This window comes from Abramis brama (genome assembly GCF_963993115.1).
Source record: "Abramis brama genome assembly, chromosome: 16".
In the NCBI taxonomy this organism is placed as follows: Eukaryota; Metazoa; Chordata; class Actinopteri; order Cypriniformes; family Leuciscidae; genus Abramis; species Abramis brama.
In genome coordinates this window covers 8,497,304-8,516,752 of record NC_139978.1, presented here as the reverse complement: position 1 = coordinate 8,516,752, position 19,449 = coordinate 8,497,304, and the positions used below count along the sequence as shown (strand labels likewise).

The 19,449-nt window shown below is 40.8% G+C and overlaps 1 protein-coding gene across 1 annotated transcript; it reads right to left on the bottom strand.

Annotated features, from left to right (window-relative positions):
• Nucleotides 1-697: 697 nt before the first annotated feature.
• LOC311098497 (E3 SUMO-protein ligase ZBED1-like) lies at nt 698-2,699 on the bottom strand (the record flags this gene model as incomplete). Its single annotated transcript, XM_084138733.1, has 2 exons — nt 698-1,156; nt 1,428-2,699. 2 exons carry the CDS (start codon nt 2,697-2,699, stop codon nt 698-700), a joined length of 1,731 nt encoding a protein of 576 aa, XP_083994859.1.
• Nucleotides 2,700-19,449: the final 16,750 nt, after the last annotated feature.

The following is a 19,449-nucleotide window of genomic DNA, read 5'->3' as shown; positions in this document are numbered from 1 at the left end:
TAAATGTTATACTGCAGAACACTACAATCAGACACCATCCTCTGTTAATGATGTTTATTAGGACTGATGTTTCACTGGAGAATGGAAATTAGAGGTGGGAATCTTAAGGCACTTAACGATTCGATCCGATTCCGATTCTGGGAGGAACGATCCGATTCCCAAAACGATTCTTAATTAATTATCCTGCTGTGCAAAAAATACTCTAAACTTTTTATTTTAACCAAAATTGGAGTTACTATGCTTTTTGTATATAGTTAGAATATCTGTTTGACAGTATTGCCAAATTAAAAATGATTATGAATATTTCTTTTTCAATACTTTTATTTTATTAACAAAGTTATTTTCAGGATTAACAAACTCTGAATGAATGGTAAGCCATACAATTGCAATGAACAATCATTAAGAATAAACAGTTCTCAATTTGTATGACAATTTATGTGACAAAACAAATTTGTGTGATCAATACGCACACTGTGTAATCAATTTGCACACTCAAACACACTCAATTTGTGTGACAAAACAAAAGTGTGACAATTTTTCAGTTTATTTTGAACATTTTAACAAAAAATGTCTAGAGCCACACAAAAAAAATCTTTAAAACAGGCTAATGCAGAAGAAAAATGTCAGGGAACAAATTAAATACAAACTTAAATATTCAACATCTAGGCTGGCCTACCATAGTTTATCTTGCATAATACTATAATACTAAGTTTTTGTGTAGGAACAGCAGTTGGTCCACATGTTCAGAAGTAAGTGTGCTTCGCTGTGCTGTCACAATATCACCTGCAGTGGAGAAGACCCTCTCTGCAGACACACTGGTTGCTGGAATGCATAAATATCTCTTTGCCATTTTGGAGAGCACAGGAAATGACACCTTGTTGACATTCCACCAGTTGAGGGGGTCCTCTGTTAGAGGGAGTGGTGGGGTACTGCAATACCTGGTCATCTCCTCTTCAACCAAGGCAGAGGGTGACTGATGATATGTTGTATCTGAAGCATCAGTGAAGGTCTGCCCCAGCAGATTGTGAAGCAGAGATGAAGCTCTTCCTTTTGAAGTAGTAGGACAGTCATCCTGCAACTCTGTGACTTCAGGCTGTGGGCTCACTGAGATGTTGGCTTCTTTCACAGTGCTGTCTTCTAGATTGTCATGCACTTCCTGCTTTTAAGCAATTAAAAGAAATTAAAATAAACAGAGTGTAGATAAAAAAATAACTCTTCCAGTAATTCAATGAGGTAATGTAAGTCACAGTATACATTATTATTTACACACTGATAAATATTTAAATATTTAAATAAATTAGAGATTAATTTAATTAATTTAAGACATGAAATCATCACACAAATAAGCCTTAATAATATTGAGACCGTAATATTGCACTCTAATGTCACATGCTAAAACATTTAGTCAATGATGATAAAATAATTACCTCTTGTAATGATGAAGCTTCAGTGATCACTGTTTTGTAAGTTTCCTCTCTCTTTTCTTTGGAAAGAAAAGGCAGTGCCTTAAAGCGTGGGTCGAGAGAAGCACATTTGTTAAGAAGGCTAGTCTCCTGGTCAGTGGTGTACCTTTTGCTGAGGTCCTCACATATGACCCTCTTTATCTCCCTGATCATCACTGATTTTTCCTCAGTGTTTTCTTTCATGTCCTGGATCAGTTTAGCATGCAATGGGGCAATTAAACACGCAGTGGGGCTGCTCTCCTCTGACATCAGAAGTGTGGCATCTTTCATAGGCTTAAGAGCAGTTATCACATCCTCACTGCATGAAATATCGGATTCCGTGAGAGTGAAGATTTCAGCCGCTCCTTTTCTCACCTCCTGTGATAGTAACGCAGCACAGACAGCCGGCTGTTGTTCAAGAAATCTTTCAAGCATCTCGTATGCGCTGTTCCATCTAGTGATGACGTCTGATTTCAGTTTGTGAGACGGAAGATTTAGTTGTTTTTGCTTCTCCTTCAACTGATGGTTTGCAATTGCGCTGCGGTGGAAAAAAGTCGCGATCCGCCTCACTCTCCCTAACAACCTTGACACAGACGGCAACTTCAGCGCTCGTTGGGAAGCCAAATTCAGTGTGTGCGCATAACATCTCACATGTGAAAACTTGCCGAGCTGTGCTGCAACAGCCATGTTAGAGGCATTGTCACTCACCAAAACCAAGTCTTTGTTCCGAATTTTCCATTCGTCTGAAACATTGTGCAGTAGTTCAGCAATATTCGCCCCTGTGTGACTTTCGCTCATAGCACGCGTTTGCAGAACACAAGCTGCAAGCTTCCACTCATCTGTAATGTAGTGTGCCGTAATAGTGACATACGATTCTGTTGTAAGTGATGTCCATGCATCGCATGTTATTGCCACTCTGTCCGTATTACTTAGGGATTCTAAGATGTGATCTTTACACTCACTGTAGAGTGCGGGGACAGCCGTCTCACTAAAATAACGACGCGAGGGCAAAGTGTATCGTGGCTCAAGTACCTGTAACATCGTGCGAAATCCTTGGTTTTCCACAACGGAGTACGGGCGCAGATCTTTGGCAATAAAACCCGCCACTGATCGGGTAATTCGTTTTGCCTTTTCAGAATTCGGTGGAAGCTTTGCTACTTGATCCAGGGTCCTTTGAATGTAACCGGGAGTGTTCGTCATTGGAAGAGAATGCTGTTTCTCCAGCTCTGAGTGGAACCGCGTAATATGTTTCTTCATGTTAGTCGTGTTGCCGAAATATTTGAATTTGGCGCTACAGACTTTGCACACAGTATGGCTTTTATCAACGACACCCTCGGTGTCTTCAGAAAATCCAAAATGTTGCCACACATCCGATTTTAAATGAGATGGTGCAGGTCGTAGTTTGTCCATTTTATCTTAATCTTTTATCTTAATTTTATCTCTTTATTCACCAGCATATGAACGGTCGTCCATCAACGTCTTTTTTGTTTGGTCACGTGAGTCTTGACAGCGCTCGCATTTGAATTGAACACAGAATCGATTCTGAATTTTTGAGAATCGATTCTGGATCGTTAGATAACGAATCGCGATGCATCGATGCATCGAGCTTTTCTCCCACCACTAATGGAAATGTGCCAATTTTCTCACACACTGTACAGTGTGTACACAACACAGGGACAGAATAGGACACAGACAAGTGAGGTGCCCTGGGAAGAACTGACGCAACAGGCGTTCGGGGGTGAACCCAGGGTGAAGACCCTACCTCATAGGCCTTTCCCGATTTAGTCCATCCTTACCTCACTGGTCCATAGGTGTCAAATAAATTAAGAAATAGGGAAAGAATGAAACAACAACAGCAGACTCTGAAAACGCTACAACCCTAGTGTTTAAAAAAATACTGCTACAACCCTAGTGTTTGGACAAATACTGCTCTGTCGTCTTTTGTTTTCTTTCTTCCTCTTTGCAGATAAACACTTGATGGCTCTCCTGAGACCCATATGCAAAGACCTCCTCACCTGCATATGAAGCCACAACCTCAAGAAAACAACTAGACCCACTGCAGAGCCAACCAACACAGAAGAAAAATACACAACGCAGAGACATACGAAACCTTCAGTCATCCATCGACATGATCAAGACTACAAGCCTGCACCATTACATGAGTGCTGCACCGGGTTAATGTCAAGTTAACCAACAAGCAATCTTGATCTTTCAACAAAATTACACACCAGATGACTGTAGATAATTCTTCATGGTTCAGAAACTTGTTCACGAGAAAATGAGTTCCAACCATAAAAGAAAAAAAAATACACAGCGCAGAGACATCACGGACCCTAATCGCATGTTCGTTTCTGTGTCAACATGCAATTACAGAAAATCAACACAGAACATGTGCGACTTATGGAAGAATGAAGTCCATGCATGAATACTGCTGGTCAGCCTCATCACCTCAGATTTCCATGAACAAACCTCATGAGGGACGAGTCATCAGAGCGACTCTGCGTGAGAAATGGACTCTACAGGAAGCAGACTTCACAGCTATTCAGGCGCCATGGACTTTCAAGACTTCCACTCTTATGCTACATGGTTTTCTGTGTAATCATGTAGTTTATACGACATTTTACACCCTGCGTCGCAGGTGTCAACAGTTATGGTTTTGAGAAGAACTATGACACTCATGTAAATCAAGGACACAACACAGAATAAGTTATGCGTGCCTGTAACTTTTTCAAGTTACAAGAATTAACTTTTAAGTGTTTAAATTTGTATTTTGTGAGAGTTATTTTAAGAACTCTCAAAGAGGGGACTGAAGGATTAAAATTTAAGAATATGTTTTTAGATCTGCTGATCCTATTTCCCTACATAACATCACATAAAAAACTAAGGTGAACTATACTGTATTGGGCATTCAAGGTGAACATGAGGGCATCCATTTACTGATTAGATTTAACAGTTTCCTTTGAAGGGTTTTTGTTAGTCTTTGATCTTTCTACTAAGAGTTGAACTATGTGTGAATGTTTACCTAGTCTTGGTTCTCGTGACCATGTGTTGTTTATACAATTTGGGGGTACCATTATCTCAGTTGGGGGTAATTGCCTCTATTTGTCTTTAGATGATTAGATTCAGTAGTCATCTCTAAGGCTGTGTGTAAGTTCAGCACCTTTAAGGACAGCCCACTGAATGGCCTATAAGATACCATGTAAAGTTCCCTCAGTCAGATCATGTTGGAAGTTTCTACAGCCGCATACAGTGGAGTTCTCAATAAAGAACTTCTGTTGAACGCGATTCCAACTGTCTCACTGGTCTCTGCTTCGATCAAAGAAAACTTTACAACACTAGTTAATGAACATCTCATAATATTTCATGCTCTATGTCTATAATACATAACATAACATTTTAAGGACCTATCAGCCTGTGCCTTCTGGAGTTTCATGACAGAACTTTATATTAATGTGAGTGGCAGCAATGCTGATGCAATAAACTGTAGTAGTAATGTCACACAACTTCTTACAAGCACATTAACCTTTTTCCTGCCATTGACGAAAATGTCCATAATTTATAGCCACGTTTCTACTGAAATTACCCGGAACAGTTTGTCCCAGGAACTTCATACCCCCAGACCTGTTGCTACCTGTTCCATCGTGGTCTAAAGTACCCTGAAAATTAGGCAAATTTGTCCAATGACATAGGACTGCGTGCAACTTTCCAGTTCCTACTGGATTTCATCCTCCACATATAAGCGTAATGAAGCCTGAACCTCATTGTCGGTCCATCGGACGTATTTTTTAAACTCCATTGTTGATTTGAATAGCAAACAACTCTTACTTGACGCACCGTAATAAACTTTTAAAAATGGTGGTTGAAATGTGGAGTCAACCAATCAAAATGCTGCGTGAACTCAACCAATCAGCATGTTCAGCACCCAAGTCCCACCCCCGAAAGTTCCTGAACTTTGAAAAAGTACTACCTCACAAGCAGGGACTTTCTGGGGGGGAAATTTTAACCCGGAACTTCATTTAGACCCTGGTTCCTGCGGTGGAAACACACCGAGTACTAACCCAAAGTCCCTAGTTCCTGGGGAAAGTTCCTGCGGGGGAAATGCGGTTTATGAGACAACGCTTTCCCCTCATTGGTGGAAATTTCCATCTTTCCATAGGGGGCTTTATGACACATCTTTTGAATGTATGCTGAATCTCCTGATCAAAAGACATGAAGAAGAAGCAGAATTATCAACCTGATGCTAAAAAGCTGTGGCCGTATAGACTAGAATGTGGAAAGCACATGGCCGTCATCCAAATGCTCCAGTAAAAAGGACAGAATAATTGACACAAGCTAATTCATTGGTTCCTCGTTTTCATGTCCTACACCAGATAACATACTCTTTTCACTTATGGGCATAGAGGTGTCTAATAGAAAGAGCCTGTTCCTATGTGTTTGCTTCTAGCACTCGCTGGGGTAAGACATCTGATGCAGGCAGTCTCCGCTGAGCAGCCAGACAGGCAGATTCCACAACTACAGATTGTGCCCTCCGCTTGAGAGAGAAGATCCCTCCTCAGTGGGATAGTCCAGGGAGCTGCTGTCAGCAGCTCCACTAACTCCAGGAACCATGGCTCATTGAGGCACCCCTGGAGGGGATTGGGTCAGGGATAAGAATAGTGGGCATTGAGTGTTTCCTGCCAGCCCGTTCTCATCCCAAGGCGTCATATACTGACACTTTTGACATTTCGTCTACATCGAACGCACATGGCACCCTTTAGCGTCAATATGAGACGCAGATAGATATGGGTCAGAAGGCGCCTCCTAGTGGTCTAACCCTAATCCTACCCCAGACCTAAACCTACCCATAACCGAACAAAGCTCTGTGCGTGTCATATTGACGCTAAAGGGTGCCATGTGCGTTCGATGTAGACAAAATGTCAAAAGCGTCAGTATATGACGCCCTAGGATGAGAATGCGTTGTTCCTGCCGAGGCAAATAAATCCACTTCTGCTTCCTCGACATGTTGTATATCATTTTGATAGTATGAGGGTGCAGCCACCATTCTCCAAGGACTACAGTCTCCCTTAATAACAGGTCTGCGCCGCAGTTCACATGGCCAGGAACAAGCACAAGTGTCTTGTAGGGCTCCATGTGGCTCCACGCCAGCCTCTGTAGGGGCTATGCATTGACACCACCTTTGCGTTTGATGTCTGCCAGCACAGGCATGTTGTCTGCATGATTGAGAATGTGGCGGTGATGAACCTTTGGGGGGTAGAACTTGTCCCATTGCCACATTCTAAAGACTTAGCATCCTGTTGTTCAAGGGGGCTAGGCAATCTAGCGTGTTGGGGACCTCCGCGATAACCCCCAGTGCTGGCTTGTGCCGATGGACGTAATATGGTGTATCGATGATAGCCAGAGATATTGTCAAAAGCATCAGTTATGATCAGTTAGCATCTGCAATGTTACGTTCCATGTGTGTTTGTGTATTTTTCTCTCTTCCTCTTGTGCTTTTGTTTCTATTTGTTTCTATACATTATTCTTAGGTTGTGAAAATTATAGTACAGGAGCTGGGGAAGTTAGGTGTGTTGAAACTGGCTGATAGATCTGAGCAGGATCCTCTTGGTTCTGAAGCATGTCCTTCTTGGACTGGTGAGGAGGATGCAAGAGAGACTGATGAGGCGGAGGGTTCCGAAGCCAAAGCAGTTTTGCCACCCTTCGAACCTTTTTCTCCGACCTTGACTGGGTCTGGAGGTGATTCGCGTCTCAGAGTACGTTTGGCAAGGGTTCAACAGGAAAGAGCGCGAGAGGGCAGCGGAGCATTAGCCTGGCTCCGCCCTCCTGCGGAGCGTAAGGCTCAGATGGATCTGCAACTTCAAATCCGCTGTCTGGAAATAGAGGCGGACAAGCAAATTAAGTTGCGAGAGCTGAAACTCAGAGTAGCCAGAGACACACCGGTTTCCCCTATGCTACCTGTATCATCTGCTCAACCTGTGCAGCCTGCTGCTGTCGCGACAGGTACGAGTTTGTCAAGTACGTTTAATGTGAGTAAACACATTTCTCTTGTTCCACAATTCAGGGAGGCAGAAGTTGACTCATACTTTAATGTATTCGAATGAGTTGCTTCTGTTTTAAATTGGTCTCGGGATGTGTGGCCTTTGCTGCTCCAATATAAGTTAACGGGAAAAGCTTATGAAGTATTCACTGCTTTATCTTTGGAAAATAGTTTATATTATGATGTTATTAAAACGGCAATTTTGAGGGCTTATGAGCTCGTACCGGAGGCATACAGGCAGCGATTCAGGAACCATAAGAAAGGTTCAAGTCAGACGTTCATTGAATTCGCTAGGGAAAAAGGCAGGGTTCGAATTACAAAGTGGCTTTCGGGGAAGCCCTATTTTCCGATACTCCCTGACTGACGTTAACGCTTTTGGTGCATGTTCGGGCATTTAAAACAATAGGTTTACAGTAAACCTATTGTTTACTTAGTAAACCGTTTACTTCAAAACGCAAGCGGCAGTCAGTGTTGTCAGTGTTAGGGCAAACAGCTCTGTCCACGGTTCTGAATCAACCGCGCTTAGGCCTACATCATGCAAATCATGATAAAAACAGAATGACTCACATAACAATCATAAAAAAAATACATCAATATTAAATAGGATTAGGGCCAATCCTCACAAACGCACAGATTAAGTAAGTAATTCCATGATTCTTACCTTAAATCAGAAGTGACCACAGAGGCCTGGGGTCTTTCTTTCCGCTTTCCGTCCTGTAACCAAGGATGTTGAGGGTCGGTGACCGGCTTTAATCCAAGATGATACAAAAGGCAGAGGGTCAAATTGCTCCAAAGGGGGTCCATTCAGATCCACGAAGAGAAGCGAGGAGAGGCTTTGTTCACGCAACTTGTTGCGATACTTGCTGTCAGTAGAATTCACGGCAGAAAATCCCCTCACACTCAGCTGAGGACGGCAAGTAGGTCAGACTTGCTGTTTGAAGTTTGACAAGCGTTTTCCCTGGTGCTCTGTTTTGCAATTTAAAGTCCCGGAACTCCTCGACAGCCTCTCGGGCCGGTTCTCCCAGTGTTTTTGCCAATGCTCGAACTTCAGTTTCCCCATATAGGATACGGGCGCTATGTTGCTGTGGCCAAAAGCGTTTATCCAGTGGTTTCAGCATCTGGACAAGGTCCGGTTCGGGCAGTCTCTTCTTTAGGCTGTTGATAATAGACTGATTGAACTGAAGACGGTTTATCTTCGGCCTGCTCTCTGAAAGCTCAACATCTTTGAACAGGCCAGTCGATATGCGTTGTTCGGCTTTTTGTGTGGATTTTCCTCCACTTGCTTTCATGGCTGTCAAGACGTCAATGGTCTGCTGAATGTGGCAACTTGCATCAACTAAAGATGTTTGTTTGCGTTGCAGTTTTAGCGACAGATTTTGTAGTTCTCGCAGGACATCCTTCATACATGCCAAATCAGCCAAAAAACCTGTGCTTGTAAGGAGTTTGTGCAGGCCCCTGAATTTCTGCCTCTCTGTGTCGCAGCGAGATGTGTCTTCCATAGCTGTTCTGAATTGGTGCGCCAGTGCAGGATAATCGTTCCATACTGCCTTCACAGTGCGAAAACTACTAGCCACCCAACGAATTGTAAAGATTTGACCTATTTTTAGGATTTGCATGTTCAAACCTGTAGCTGCCTCCTGGAGCAAACGGGCGTTTTTTGATGACTGGTTATAGAGGGCGTAAAGTTTTGAGATAAAAAACTCAAATTGGTTACATCCAGCTACTTCCTTAAGTGAGTCTTTGACAGCTAACTCAAGTCGGTGAGCTAGACAGTGTATTGACTGAACTTTGGGGAAATCTTGTTTGAGTTTAGTGACGAGTCCGCCGACTCTGCCCATCAGTACCGCTGCTCCATCCGTTGCAATGCAGATGAGATTTTTTCCCAGAAACTCATCATCCAGTCCCGCTTGTCTCAAGCTTTTCCTCAAACTTTTGTATATCGATTCAGCATCCGTGCCTTCTGAAAGCTCAACGATATCTAAAAAAACATTATCCACTTCCCCCGTTCCTGTCATGTCACACCGCACATAAATGATCATATAAGCCAGGCCATGAACTGTGCTCTCATCTATCGTGATACTGATTCGTGATCCCAGTTCTTTTACTTTTGAAACAAATTTAGCTCTCATTTCACTGGCGATATGTCCGATTATTTCAGCACAAGCATGGTCTGATTTGTGCACATTTCCCACGTTTGCACCATTAAGTTTTTGAAGGGACATTACAGCAGGGAGCTTGCTGTAGGCCATTTTTTCCTTGGCCACCATATAAGCAGATCTGAAAGACGTAGCTGTTTCTTGCATTAAATTAGCATTTACTTCAAGCACCTTGTTTGGGAGCACATCCTTTTCCTTCATCTCCGAAATCTCAACCGCTCTTTTGTGTGCCAAACTGTCCCGATGCTTGTAAATCTTTTTCCGCAGGTTATTCTGTGACTCGCTGCTGACCTCTCCATTCATCCATTCCTCTGACAGATGTACTCCCGTTGCTCTTTCGGCGAGCAACAGGCTTTTTGCCTCCATGCATACTGTACATCCTAACTTCTGATTTTTGGAGTAAAGCCATGTATTCCTGATTCTCCACTCACTCCATTGCTTTGTTGTCCGGTTGAAAGGTGTTGCATGATCGCCTGGTCCGCTGCAGGTCGCAGCGGTGGTTTCTGGCGCCCAAGTCTCGCTATCCTCGGTGCTGGTGCTGTCACTAGCAGCAACTTTTAGCGGCGGCGGCGGTAACACCGGCAAGCTAGTTGTAGCTGGTGCGCTGTCATCACTCCTCTTCGTTTGTTTTGTAAATCCAAATTGACTGAGGTTTGGCTGCTTTCTTTTTGACATTCTTATTAGTATCCACAGAGTGTTCCAAAAAACGAATAAAGTATGTTTTGAACTTGAAGTTAAGCTAACATTCAAATACCAACTCGGTGAGAAGTTCAAGTGGTGACGTAAACGTAGTAATTTCAGTGCAGCGCCGCCACGCATGGATGGTCACAGCAGGAGACACAGCATTGCATTTATTAGTGGAGACAGATGTTCGGAAATAGAAATAAAACAAAACAAAACAGATGTTCGGAAATAGTAATGTAATGAGCGAATAAACACACAACATTGACACATTTTTAATATCATCATTTATTTCAGGAACCTTAATGTACAGAAAATCAAAATCTATATGCAACACAAAAACTGGACAGTGTTTTAGAGCTCCCCCTAAATGTCTCAAAGTAGGCTTTCAGGGGAGCCCAGGTCCTTTTCAGGGGAGCCGAGCTCCCCTTAGCTCCCCCGTAATTCGAACCCTGAAAAAAGGTATGTTGTTTGATAGGTGGTGCACATCAAACAAAGTGTCAGATTTTCAGGCGTTACGTGAGTTGATTATGTTAGAAGAATTTAAAAGCTGTATTCCTGATCGTATTGTTGTCTACCTAAATGAACAGAAGGTGACATCATTGTCTCAGGCGTCTGTTTGTGCTGATGAGTTTGCGCTGACTCACAAGAGTGTTTTTACTTTTGCTCGTACTGAGAAGGTTCTGTCTGTTCCCGTTGTTCCGAAAAATCAATCACTAGGGAAGGGAGATAATGTTTTTATTGTCACAAGCCAGGACACCTTATTGCTGACTGTCTTGTTTTAAAACGCAAGGAACAAGGGGTCAGTACTAAAAGTGTCGCCTTTGTGAAGACTGTTAATAGCACTGACTATGAGAGTTGTGGTGGCCTAGATGCTAGTGGGGGAACGGATTCCGACAGCTGTTTTTTTTTCCGTCGGATTCTGTTCCCCCTATGTTTCTTACACAATAAGGTTCTAATATTGATCAAATTGCAGCAAATTACTTGCTTCAATAGCTTAGTGGTCAGTGACCTGACAATGTTTTTTTTTTTTTTAGCTTTGGGCGACCCGAGTTCAAGTCCCGGGTCGTTGAACTTTACTATACTGTCCAATCATAATAAAAGGAAAAATAAATAAATATATTCTTTAAACTGATGCAAGTTAAGCTCCATCCACACACAAAATAGAATCAGCATTTTTTAAGCCATTACATCAACACCTCTCATAATGGGAGTGGGGGAACGGATTCCGACAGCTGTTTTTTTTTTACATCGGATTCTGTTCCCCCCATATTTCTGACACACTGAGGTTCTAATATTTCTCAAATTGATGCTGTTAAAGCTCCATCCACCCACAGAATAGAATAAGCATATTTTAAGCCGATACATCTCTCATCATTGGGGTGGGGGAACGGATTTCGACAGCTAAACTATTTGCCGTCGGATTCTGTTCCCCCTATGTTTCTTACACAATAAGTTTCTAATATTGATCAAATTGCTGTAAATTGTTAACCTCAATAGCCTAGTGGTCAGTGACCTGACAATGTGTTTTTTTTAGCTTTGGGCGACCCGAGTTCAAGTCCCGGGTCGTCGAACTTTACTATACTGTCCTATCATAATAAAAGGCAAAAAAAAATATATATATATATATATATATATTCTTTAAAATGATGCAAGTTAAGCTCCATCCACACTCAAAATAGAATCAGCATTTTTTAAGCCATTACATCAACACCTCTCATAATGGGAGTGGGGGAACGGATTCCGACAGCTGGTTTTTTTTTTACATCGGATTCTGTTCCCCCCATATTTCTGACACACTGAGGTTCTAATATTTCTCAAATTGATGATGTTTAAGCTCCATCCACCCACAGAATAGAATAAGCATATTTTAAGCCGATACATCAACATCTCTCATAATTGGGGTGGGGGAACGGATTTCGACAGCTGAACTATTTGCCGTCGGATTCTGTTCCCCCTATGTTTCTTACACAATAAGGTTCTAATATTGATCAAATTGCAACAAATTACTTGCTTCAATAGCCTAGTGGTCAGTGACCTGACAATGTTTTGTTTTTTTTGCTTTGGGCGACCCGAGTTCAAGTCCCGGGTCGTTGAACTTTACTATACTGTCCAATCATAATAAAAGGAAAAATAAATAAATATATTCTTTAAACTGATGCAAGTTAAGCTCCATCCACACACAAAATAGAATCAGCATTTTTTAAGCCATTACATCAACACCTCTCATAATGGGAGTGGGGGAACGGATTCCGACAGCTGTTTTTTTTTTACATCGGATTCTGTTCCCCCCATATTTCTGACACACTGAGGTTCTAATATTTCTCAAATTGATGCTGTTTAAGCTCCATCCACCCACAGAACAGAATAAGCATGTTTTAAGCCGATACATCAACTTCTCTCATCATTGGGGTGGGGGAACGGATTTCGACAGCTGAACTATTTGCCGTCGGATTCTGTTCCCCCTATGTTTCTTACACAATAAGGTTCTAATATTGATCAAATTGCAGCAAATTACTTGCTTCAATAGCTTAGTGGTCAGTGACCTGACAATGTTTTGTTTTTTTTAGCTTTGGGCGACCCGAGTTCAAGTCCCGGGTCGTTGAACTTTACTATACTGTCCAATCATAATAAAAGGAAAAATAAATAAATATATTCTTTAAACTGATGCAAGTTAAGCTCCATCCACACACAAAATAGAATCAGCATTTTTTAAGCCATTACATCAACACCTCTCATAATGGGAGTGGGGGAACGGATTCCGACAGCTGTTTTTTTTTTACATCGGATTCTGTTCCCCCCATATTTCTGACACACTGAGGTTCTAATATTTCTCAAATTGATGCTATTTAAGCTCCATCCACCCGCAGAATAGAATAAGCATATTTTAAGCCGATACATCTCTCATCATTGGGGTGGGGGAACGGATTTCGACAGCTGAACTATTTGCCGTCGGATTCTGTTCCCCCTATGTTTCTTACACAATAAGGTTCTAATATTGATCAAATTGCAGCAAATTACTAGCTTCAATAGTACTAGTGGCAGCTACATTGCCATTCTCAGAACATACTTTTTGTGGTAGTTGCGTTAGTACATGGCCTTGAAATGAGCACTATGACGGTTCCTTTGCATCAAATTTATTTGAAGTCAGATTTGTTTTCAGGACTTGTGAAGGTTGGAGTGTGTGACAACCTACCAGTGCCTGGAGTGAACTTCATTCTTGGTAATGATATAGCAGGTGGTATAATTTTGTCGCTGCTAGAAGTTTGTAATAAACCGGTTTAGTCTGATCACACTGATGAATTGTTCGAGAGATTTCCTGAGGTCTTTTGTGTTTGTGCTGTTACGCGAGCACAAGCTCGTAAATTCGCTGATGCAGATGATTTGTCCTTCACTTTCATGGCACCTACGTTTGTGAATGAGGCTCTGTTGGCTGAGAAAATGAAGAAAACCCTGCAAAAGTGTTTTTCCTCTGTCGTTCCTGTTTTTGTTTTTTTGTTTTTTTTTTGGGGGGGGGGTGTTACGTTCGTGTGTTTGTGTATTTTTCGTACACACATTCCACGTGTGCTTCTGTTTCTATACGTTATTCTTAGGTTGTGATCATTGGCTGTCCATCAGATACGTGACATCACAACGTCACACATCAGAACTGATGTTCCACCAATCCGCTGATGTTCCACCGAGGAGTGAGGAGATCAGCGCCAGATCTCAGTCAACACCCATGCTTTGAGCTATCTGTCGAACCATGATCACATTAAAGGGATACTTCAGGATTTAGCATCCCATTTAGCATGACATCTTCTAAACGTCTATTTGACATCTGACAGGAAACGTCCTATAGACGTATTGCAGATGAGCAAACATTCTTAAAAATACGTCTTCCAGATGTAAAATGAACATCAAATAGTCGGTGCTATCTGGGATTAAGCTTTGTATTAGTAGAAAACCTGTAGTATTTTCGAATTACCGTGCTTTCCACCCTCATATCCCCCGAGACGAGAGATTTATGTATTTTTTGTCCAGAAAAAATCCTCCGATGACACAAAAATCGTCATTTTGCGTCATCAGAGGATTTTTTGGCCAGAGGCTGAAGACTACAGCCAATAGTAGGGGCTGTCCTGCATGTTTTCAACTCGCCCATAGAGGGTGGGATCTCATTCACAGAATGTACACATAGTGTCAGCCATCTTTTTTTGGAAGCTAAGCTAGCAGGCTCTTGTTCTGTGGAGAAAGCTGAGTAGTAGGAGTTACCATCCTCTTTTTCCCGGACATGTCCGGCCGTTGAGATCGTCCAAAATGTCTGGGATTCGGCTTTTGCTTTCTGCAGTCGCCATTCATTGTTTACATGCACACCTTTTGTTTCAATCTAACTGAATTCATTCCGATTGGTGAATCTAAATGTAGTGTTTACATGAACGCTAAACAAGTGATCGGTTCAAGAAAATTCCCACTCCTCCGTGAGAGATATGAGACCGGTGCGTCTCAGTAATCACTCCTCCGTTCTCTCACGGCCCTCAGCCTCCTCCTGCTCGCCACAGTAAACATGATGAATGGCGAGGCGACTGTAGAACGTAAAAGCCGAATCCCGGACATTTTGGCCGATCTCGAAATCCCGGGCAGACTCGTCACGGAGACTCACTAGTAGCCTATCCTTGTTGTTTAACTGCGCTCTCTTGCTGGTAGGCGTGGCTTGGGAGTGGTCTCCTAGGGCAGCAACCAAGTGCATTCTGGGAGTTGTTGTCGTTCATCCACATAAGCCAAAAATACATTTTCTGGCTTTTCTCAGTCTAGAAAGCTCCAAATTCAAAAATAATTTCACATTTCTTCTACATAAATGACCCATTTTAAATACACATTCATCTTTCCAGAGGTGAAGTATCCCTTTAATGCTTATGCTGTGGTTTTGAGATTAGTGGTTTTTAACGTTAACTCTGTCTTTCTGGCTGTTTCTGCTTCTCGCACACATGGAAACAGTTGTATCTCACATAAATGTTGCGCAATCATCCCGTTTACATCTTTAAGCACGTAACATGAGATATCAAGAGAATTGGGCATTTCCAATTAATGTACATATTATTAAATATATTTAAATAATTAAATAATTATTAGGGCCAAGCAAGGAAGGTGCGTAGGCACCTATTGTAATCGTTAGCGTTCTTATTATTCTTCTGCTTCTTCTTCTTGTTCCAGGGGGCTAGGGAATCTAGCGTGTTGGGGGCTCCGCTATAACCCCCAGTGCTGGCTTGCGTCGATAGACAGTGATATGGTGTATAAATCAGCTATCTGGGATATCAAGAGGATTTGGCATTTCCAATTAATGGCCAAGCATGGAAGGTACGTAGGCACTTATTGTAATTGTTAGTGTTCTTATTATTCTTCCGCTTCCTCCTCTTCTTCTTCCGCTCTTGAGTCTATAGCAGCTCATAGCACCGCTTGAGGGAAAGTAATGAAATTTGGCACATAAATAGAAGACAGTCTGAACATTAACCACAGTGATTTAGGAGTCTCTAAATCAATCCCTTTAGAACCACAAACTGTACAAACGTTCATTTACTTTTTATGCTAATAACCTTTGAACTGTAAGGGCTATAAACAAATTAGGGGCCAAGCACTGAAAGTTCTTCTGCTCTGGAAGTCTATGGCAGTCCACAGACCCGCTTGCGGGAAACTTATGACATTTGGCACACTGATAGAGGACAGTCTGATCTGTCAAGATAGCAAATTTGGAGTCTCCAAATCAATCCCTCTAGTGCCACCAACTGTCCAAATTTGCACTCATGTTTATGCTAATAACTTTTGAACCGTAAGGGCTACAAACAAAATTATTTTTCCTCTGATTCCTTTCCTCAAGATGATTCGATTGCATTTCTGTCATAATTTTTTTTCCGCCATTTAGAATTTTCTGAAAGACTTTTTCCAACTGCTCCTAGGCTGTTGGTCTAATTTTCACAAAAATTGAATCAGATCATCTTCCGACCATGCAGACAAAAATTTATGCATTTGAAGTTGATTCGTCAAATTGTTCTCGAATACCGCGCAAACATATTTTCCGTAGCGCTTGCGAAAACTGACTAAGGCTGTATCTCCGCAACGCTTTTTCGTATTCAGACCAAACTTGGTATGTCATCACAAGCATAACCTGACGCTACATGCTGCATTTCAGCGCAGCACCACCTACTGGTCCGGAGATACAAAAATGGCTATTTTTGCAAATAACTTCTGAACCGTTTGTCCAAACATCATAAAAGTGGTATTGTTAGATTTGGGGCGTATATCTAACAATACCACTTTTATGATGTTTGGACAAACGGTTCAGAAGTTATATCGAGTCAAATGATATCGAGTCAAATGATATCCAACTTTCCCATAACAGCCATTTTGGCCGTTGGCCATTTTGAATTTTGTAGTAAAATGCTGTATTTTATGAACGCTTTAACCTATCGTTACGAAACTCAGTATGTGTCTTCGGCACCATGCCCTGAAAGTACTCAAAATGTTTCAGGGCAGCGACACCTTTTGATCAAAAGTTATAATGAAATTTATACCGTAATTTATACTATTTGGTGTCATATTGACACCAAACTTTGTATGTGTCATTGTCACCTCACTCTGACAACATCACATCAATTTTGTAATTGCGCCGCCGTCACCTATTGGTCGAAAGTGATAATCCATTAAATCATATTTTTAATTACTGTTTATATGATTTTTTTGCCTAAAATCCTCTTTAAATGTCTTTAATTGCTAATTTTTGCAGTTTATGTCTTTAGATTCGGTGCAGCATGCCGGGTTGAAAAATAACCAATTTTTCCATATTGGTCATTTTGGACATCAGCCATTTTTAATTTTGTTATAAAATCCTATATTTTAAATGAACACATTGGCATATCATTTCTAAACTCTGTACGTGTCATCTGCACCATGCCCTGAAGGAACTTCAAAAAGTTTAGAGATAGCGTCAAAAGTTATAATGAAATTTCCAGGAATACTAATAACTTTTGCTAATAACTAATAACCGTTGGTCCGATTTTCAACAAAATCAAATCGTATCATCTTCAGATCATGCCGGCAAAAATTTTGGGATTTTGTGTCGTTAGACAAAATCATTTTCGTATACCGCATCAACAAATTTGATGGCATGATGCCAAAATGTCTCAGAGGCTGGATCTCTGCAATGTTTTGGCAAATTGACAAACAAACTTTGTATGTGTCATTGTCACCTTACTCTGACCACACTACATCAGTTTTGTAAGAGTGCCACCTATTGGTCAAAAGTGACAAACCATTAAATCATATTACTCGTGACTGTATTTATGTTGGTCTGATGTACTTCAGTTGGTCTGATGCTCCCAGACATGCTGCCTTCTTTGTGCTTGGCCCCTTAATTGCTATATTATTATTATTATTATTAGCATTATTATTATTATTATTATTATTATTATTATTAGCATTAGGCTACTTTTATTAATAAATTAATATTGCAATTCATTTGCCCCGCAATAATTCCGTAGTGCATCACTGCATAACCAACACACTGCAGGGATAATAAAAGATAAGTTAGATTAGCTTACTTCTCATTTATAAAAAACAAACTTGTTTAATGAAGTTTTTTTTTTTTTTTTTTATTCACAAGGAATGGGCCACAAGAGAAATTTTAAGAAAATAAATTAAGACAATTATCTACCTTCATCTGCTCATGTTGAAGTAGATTCAGCTCTCATCATCTCTGAGAGAATATGCGTATTTAATGCAGTGTCAAATGCAGTTTTTCTTTTCACTTTCTGTAGTGAATAATTGAATTCTTCACTGATATGACTCTTGTGCAAAGTTTGCACATTACTTGATATCCACTGGCTCGCCTTCATGGTATAAAACGGAAATTTAAAACGGTTCGCGCCATTTCCTGTGATATTAAAATTCAGTAAATTATTAAATAAATGAGTAAATAAACAAGTAGGCTCAATTAATCTAGCCCACACTCCAGTTCACTCCAGTTCAGTTGAAGGTTGTAATGCAAAAAAAGCTGGTCTGCCAATGACCAATAAACTGAAATTTGATAATCAATTCTGAAAGAGAAATCAAATGTTTTTATTTTCTTGACTATATTGCTGTGCAATTGAGTTATGCATTCCCAATGACTGTGATAGAGCGAATTTAATGGGTTTTCACAGTGAGCTCCAATGAGCGCACCCAGCTTTTATCTTACACACGCATACATACAAGCGGCTCCTGAAGACAAAAAATCTGATGGCATGTATCACAGGCTTACGGGCACTCCGCTTGTGACGTCATGGACTGTCATTAGCCAATAATACATTGACATGTTTGTCACACTAATGGTGTTCCCCATTGTGTCAATATCAGACATGGTGTTAAAGTTCCACTTCAAAAGGTTAAATATCTTTTTTATCTTTTGTTTTATAGTATTCATTCCAGTCAAATGTGTATGTATTTGGTGTTAATCCCAATTTAATTCAGAGTATACATATATACAGGGTTGTGTAATAAATGCCAAGTGTTGTAGTAAACCAATTCTGCCTCAGGTTTCATTGTACCGTTTCACAAACCAAGAGGGATGTCTAGTGACTTGTCTAGGGATTTGTCAACCCACAAGTGTCTTAATGTGACACTTGTGGGTTGACAAATCTGGATTAATGTCATATATGCAAAATAAATTTAATTTATCCAGGAACTGGGTTAAGCAAATTTAAAAATGTAAAGTATATGTGAACAGCCATAGTGTTGCTAACCATTCGAATCAATGAATTTTCTATTTTTATACTCAAAAAATAACTTGTAACACCACAGTATTCACCTCAACAGAAGTTGCATCAAATCTCTAATGTATACATATCCTAGAGTATTTTTTTTTCCGGCTCACCACCTCTAAACCTCAGTGATTCTAATCCAACTGTAAACCCCTGCTGAGAGTTCAGAAGGGTACAGTTTGTTTCACACAGGCTTGTAAAATTTGTTTTTTATGATGAGCATTGTGGTGTAATGCTCTATTTAATAACTGACTGACATATGCTTTTTGAGTTTAGATATGGAAATGGCCATTTGTATCACTGAATATAGTGGTTTAAGAAAATTAAAATGAGTTTTAAGAAAATTAAGAGTAGAATATAAGCCTGAT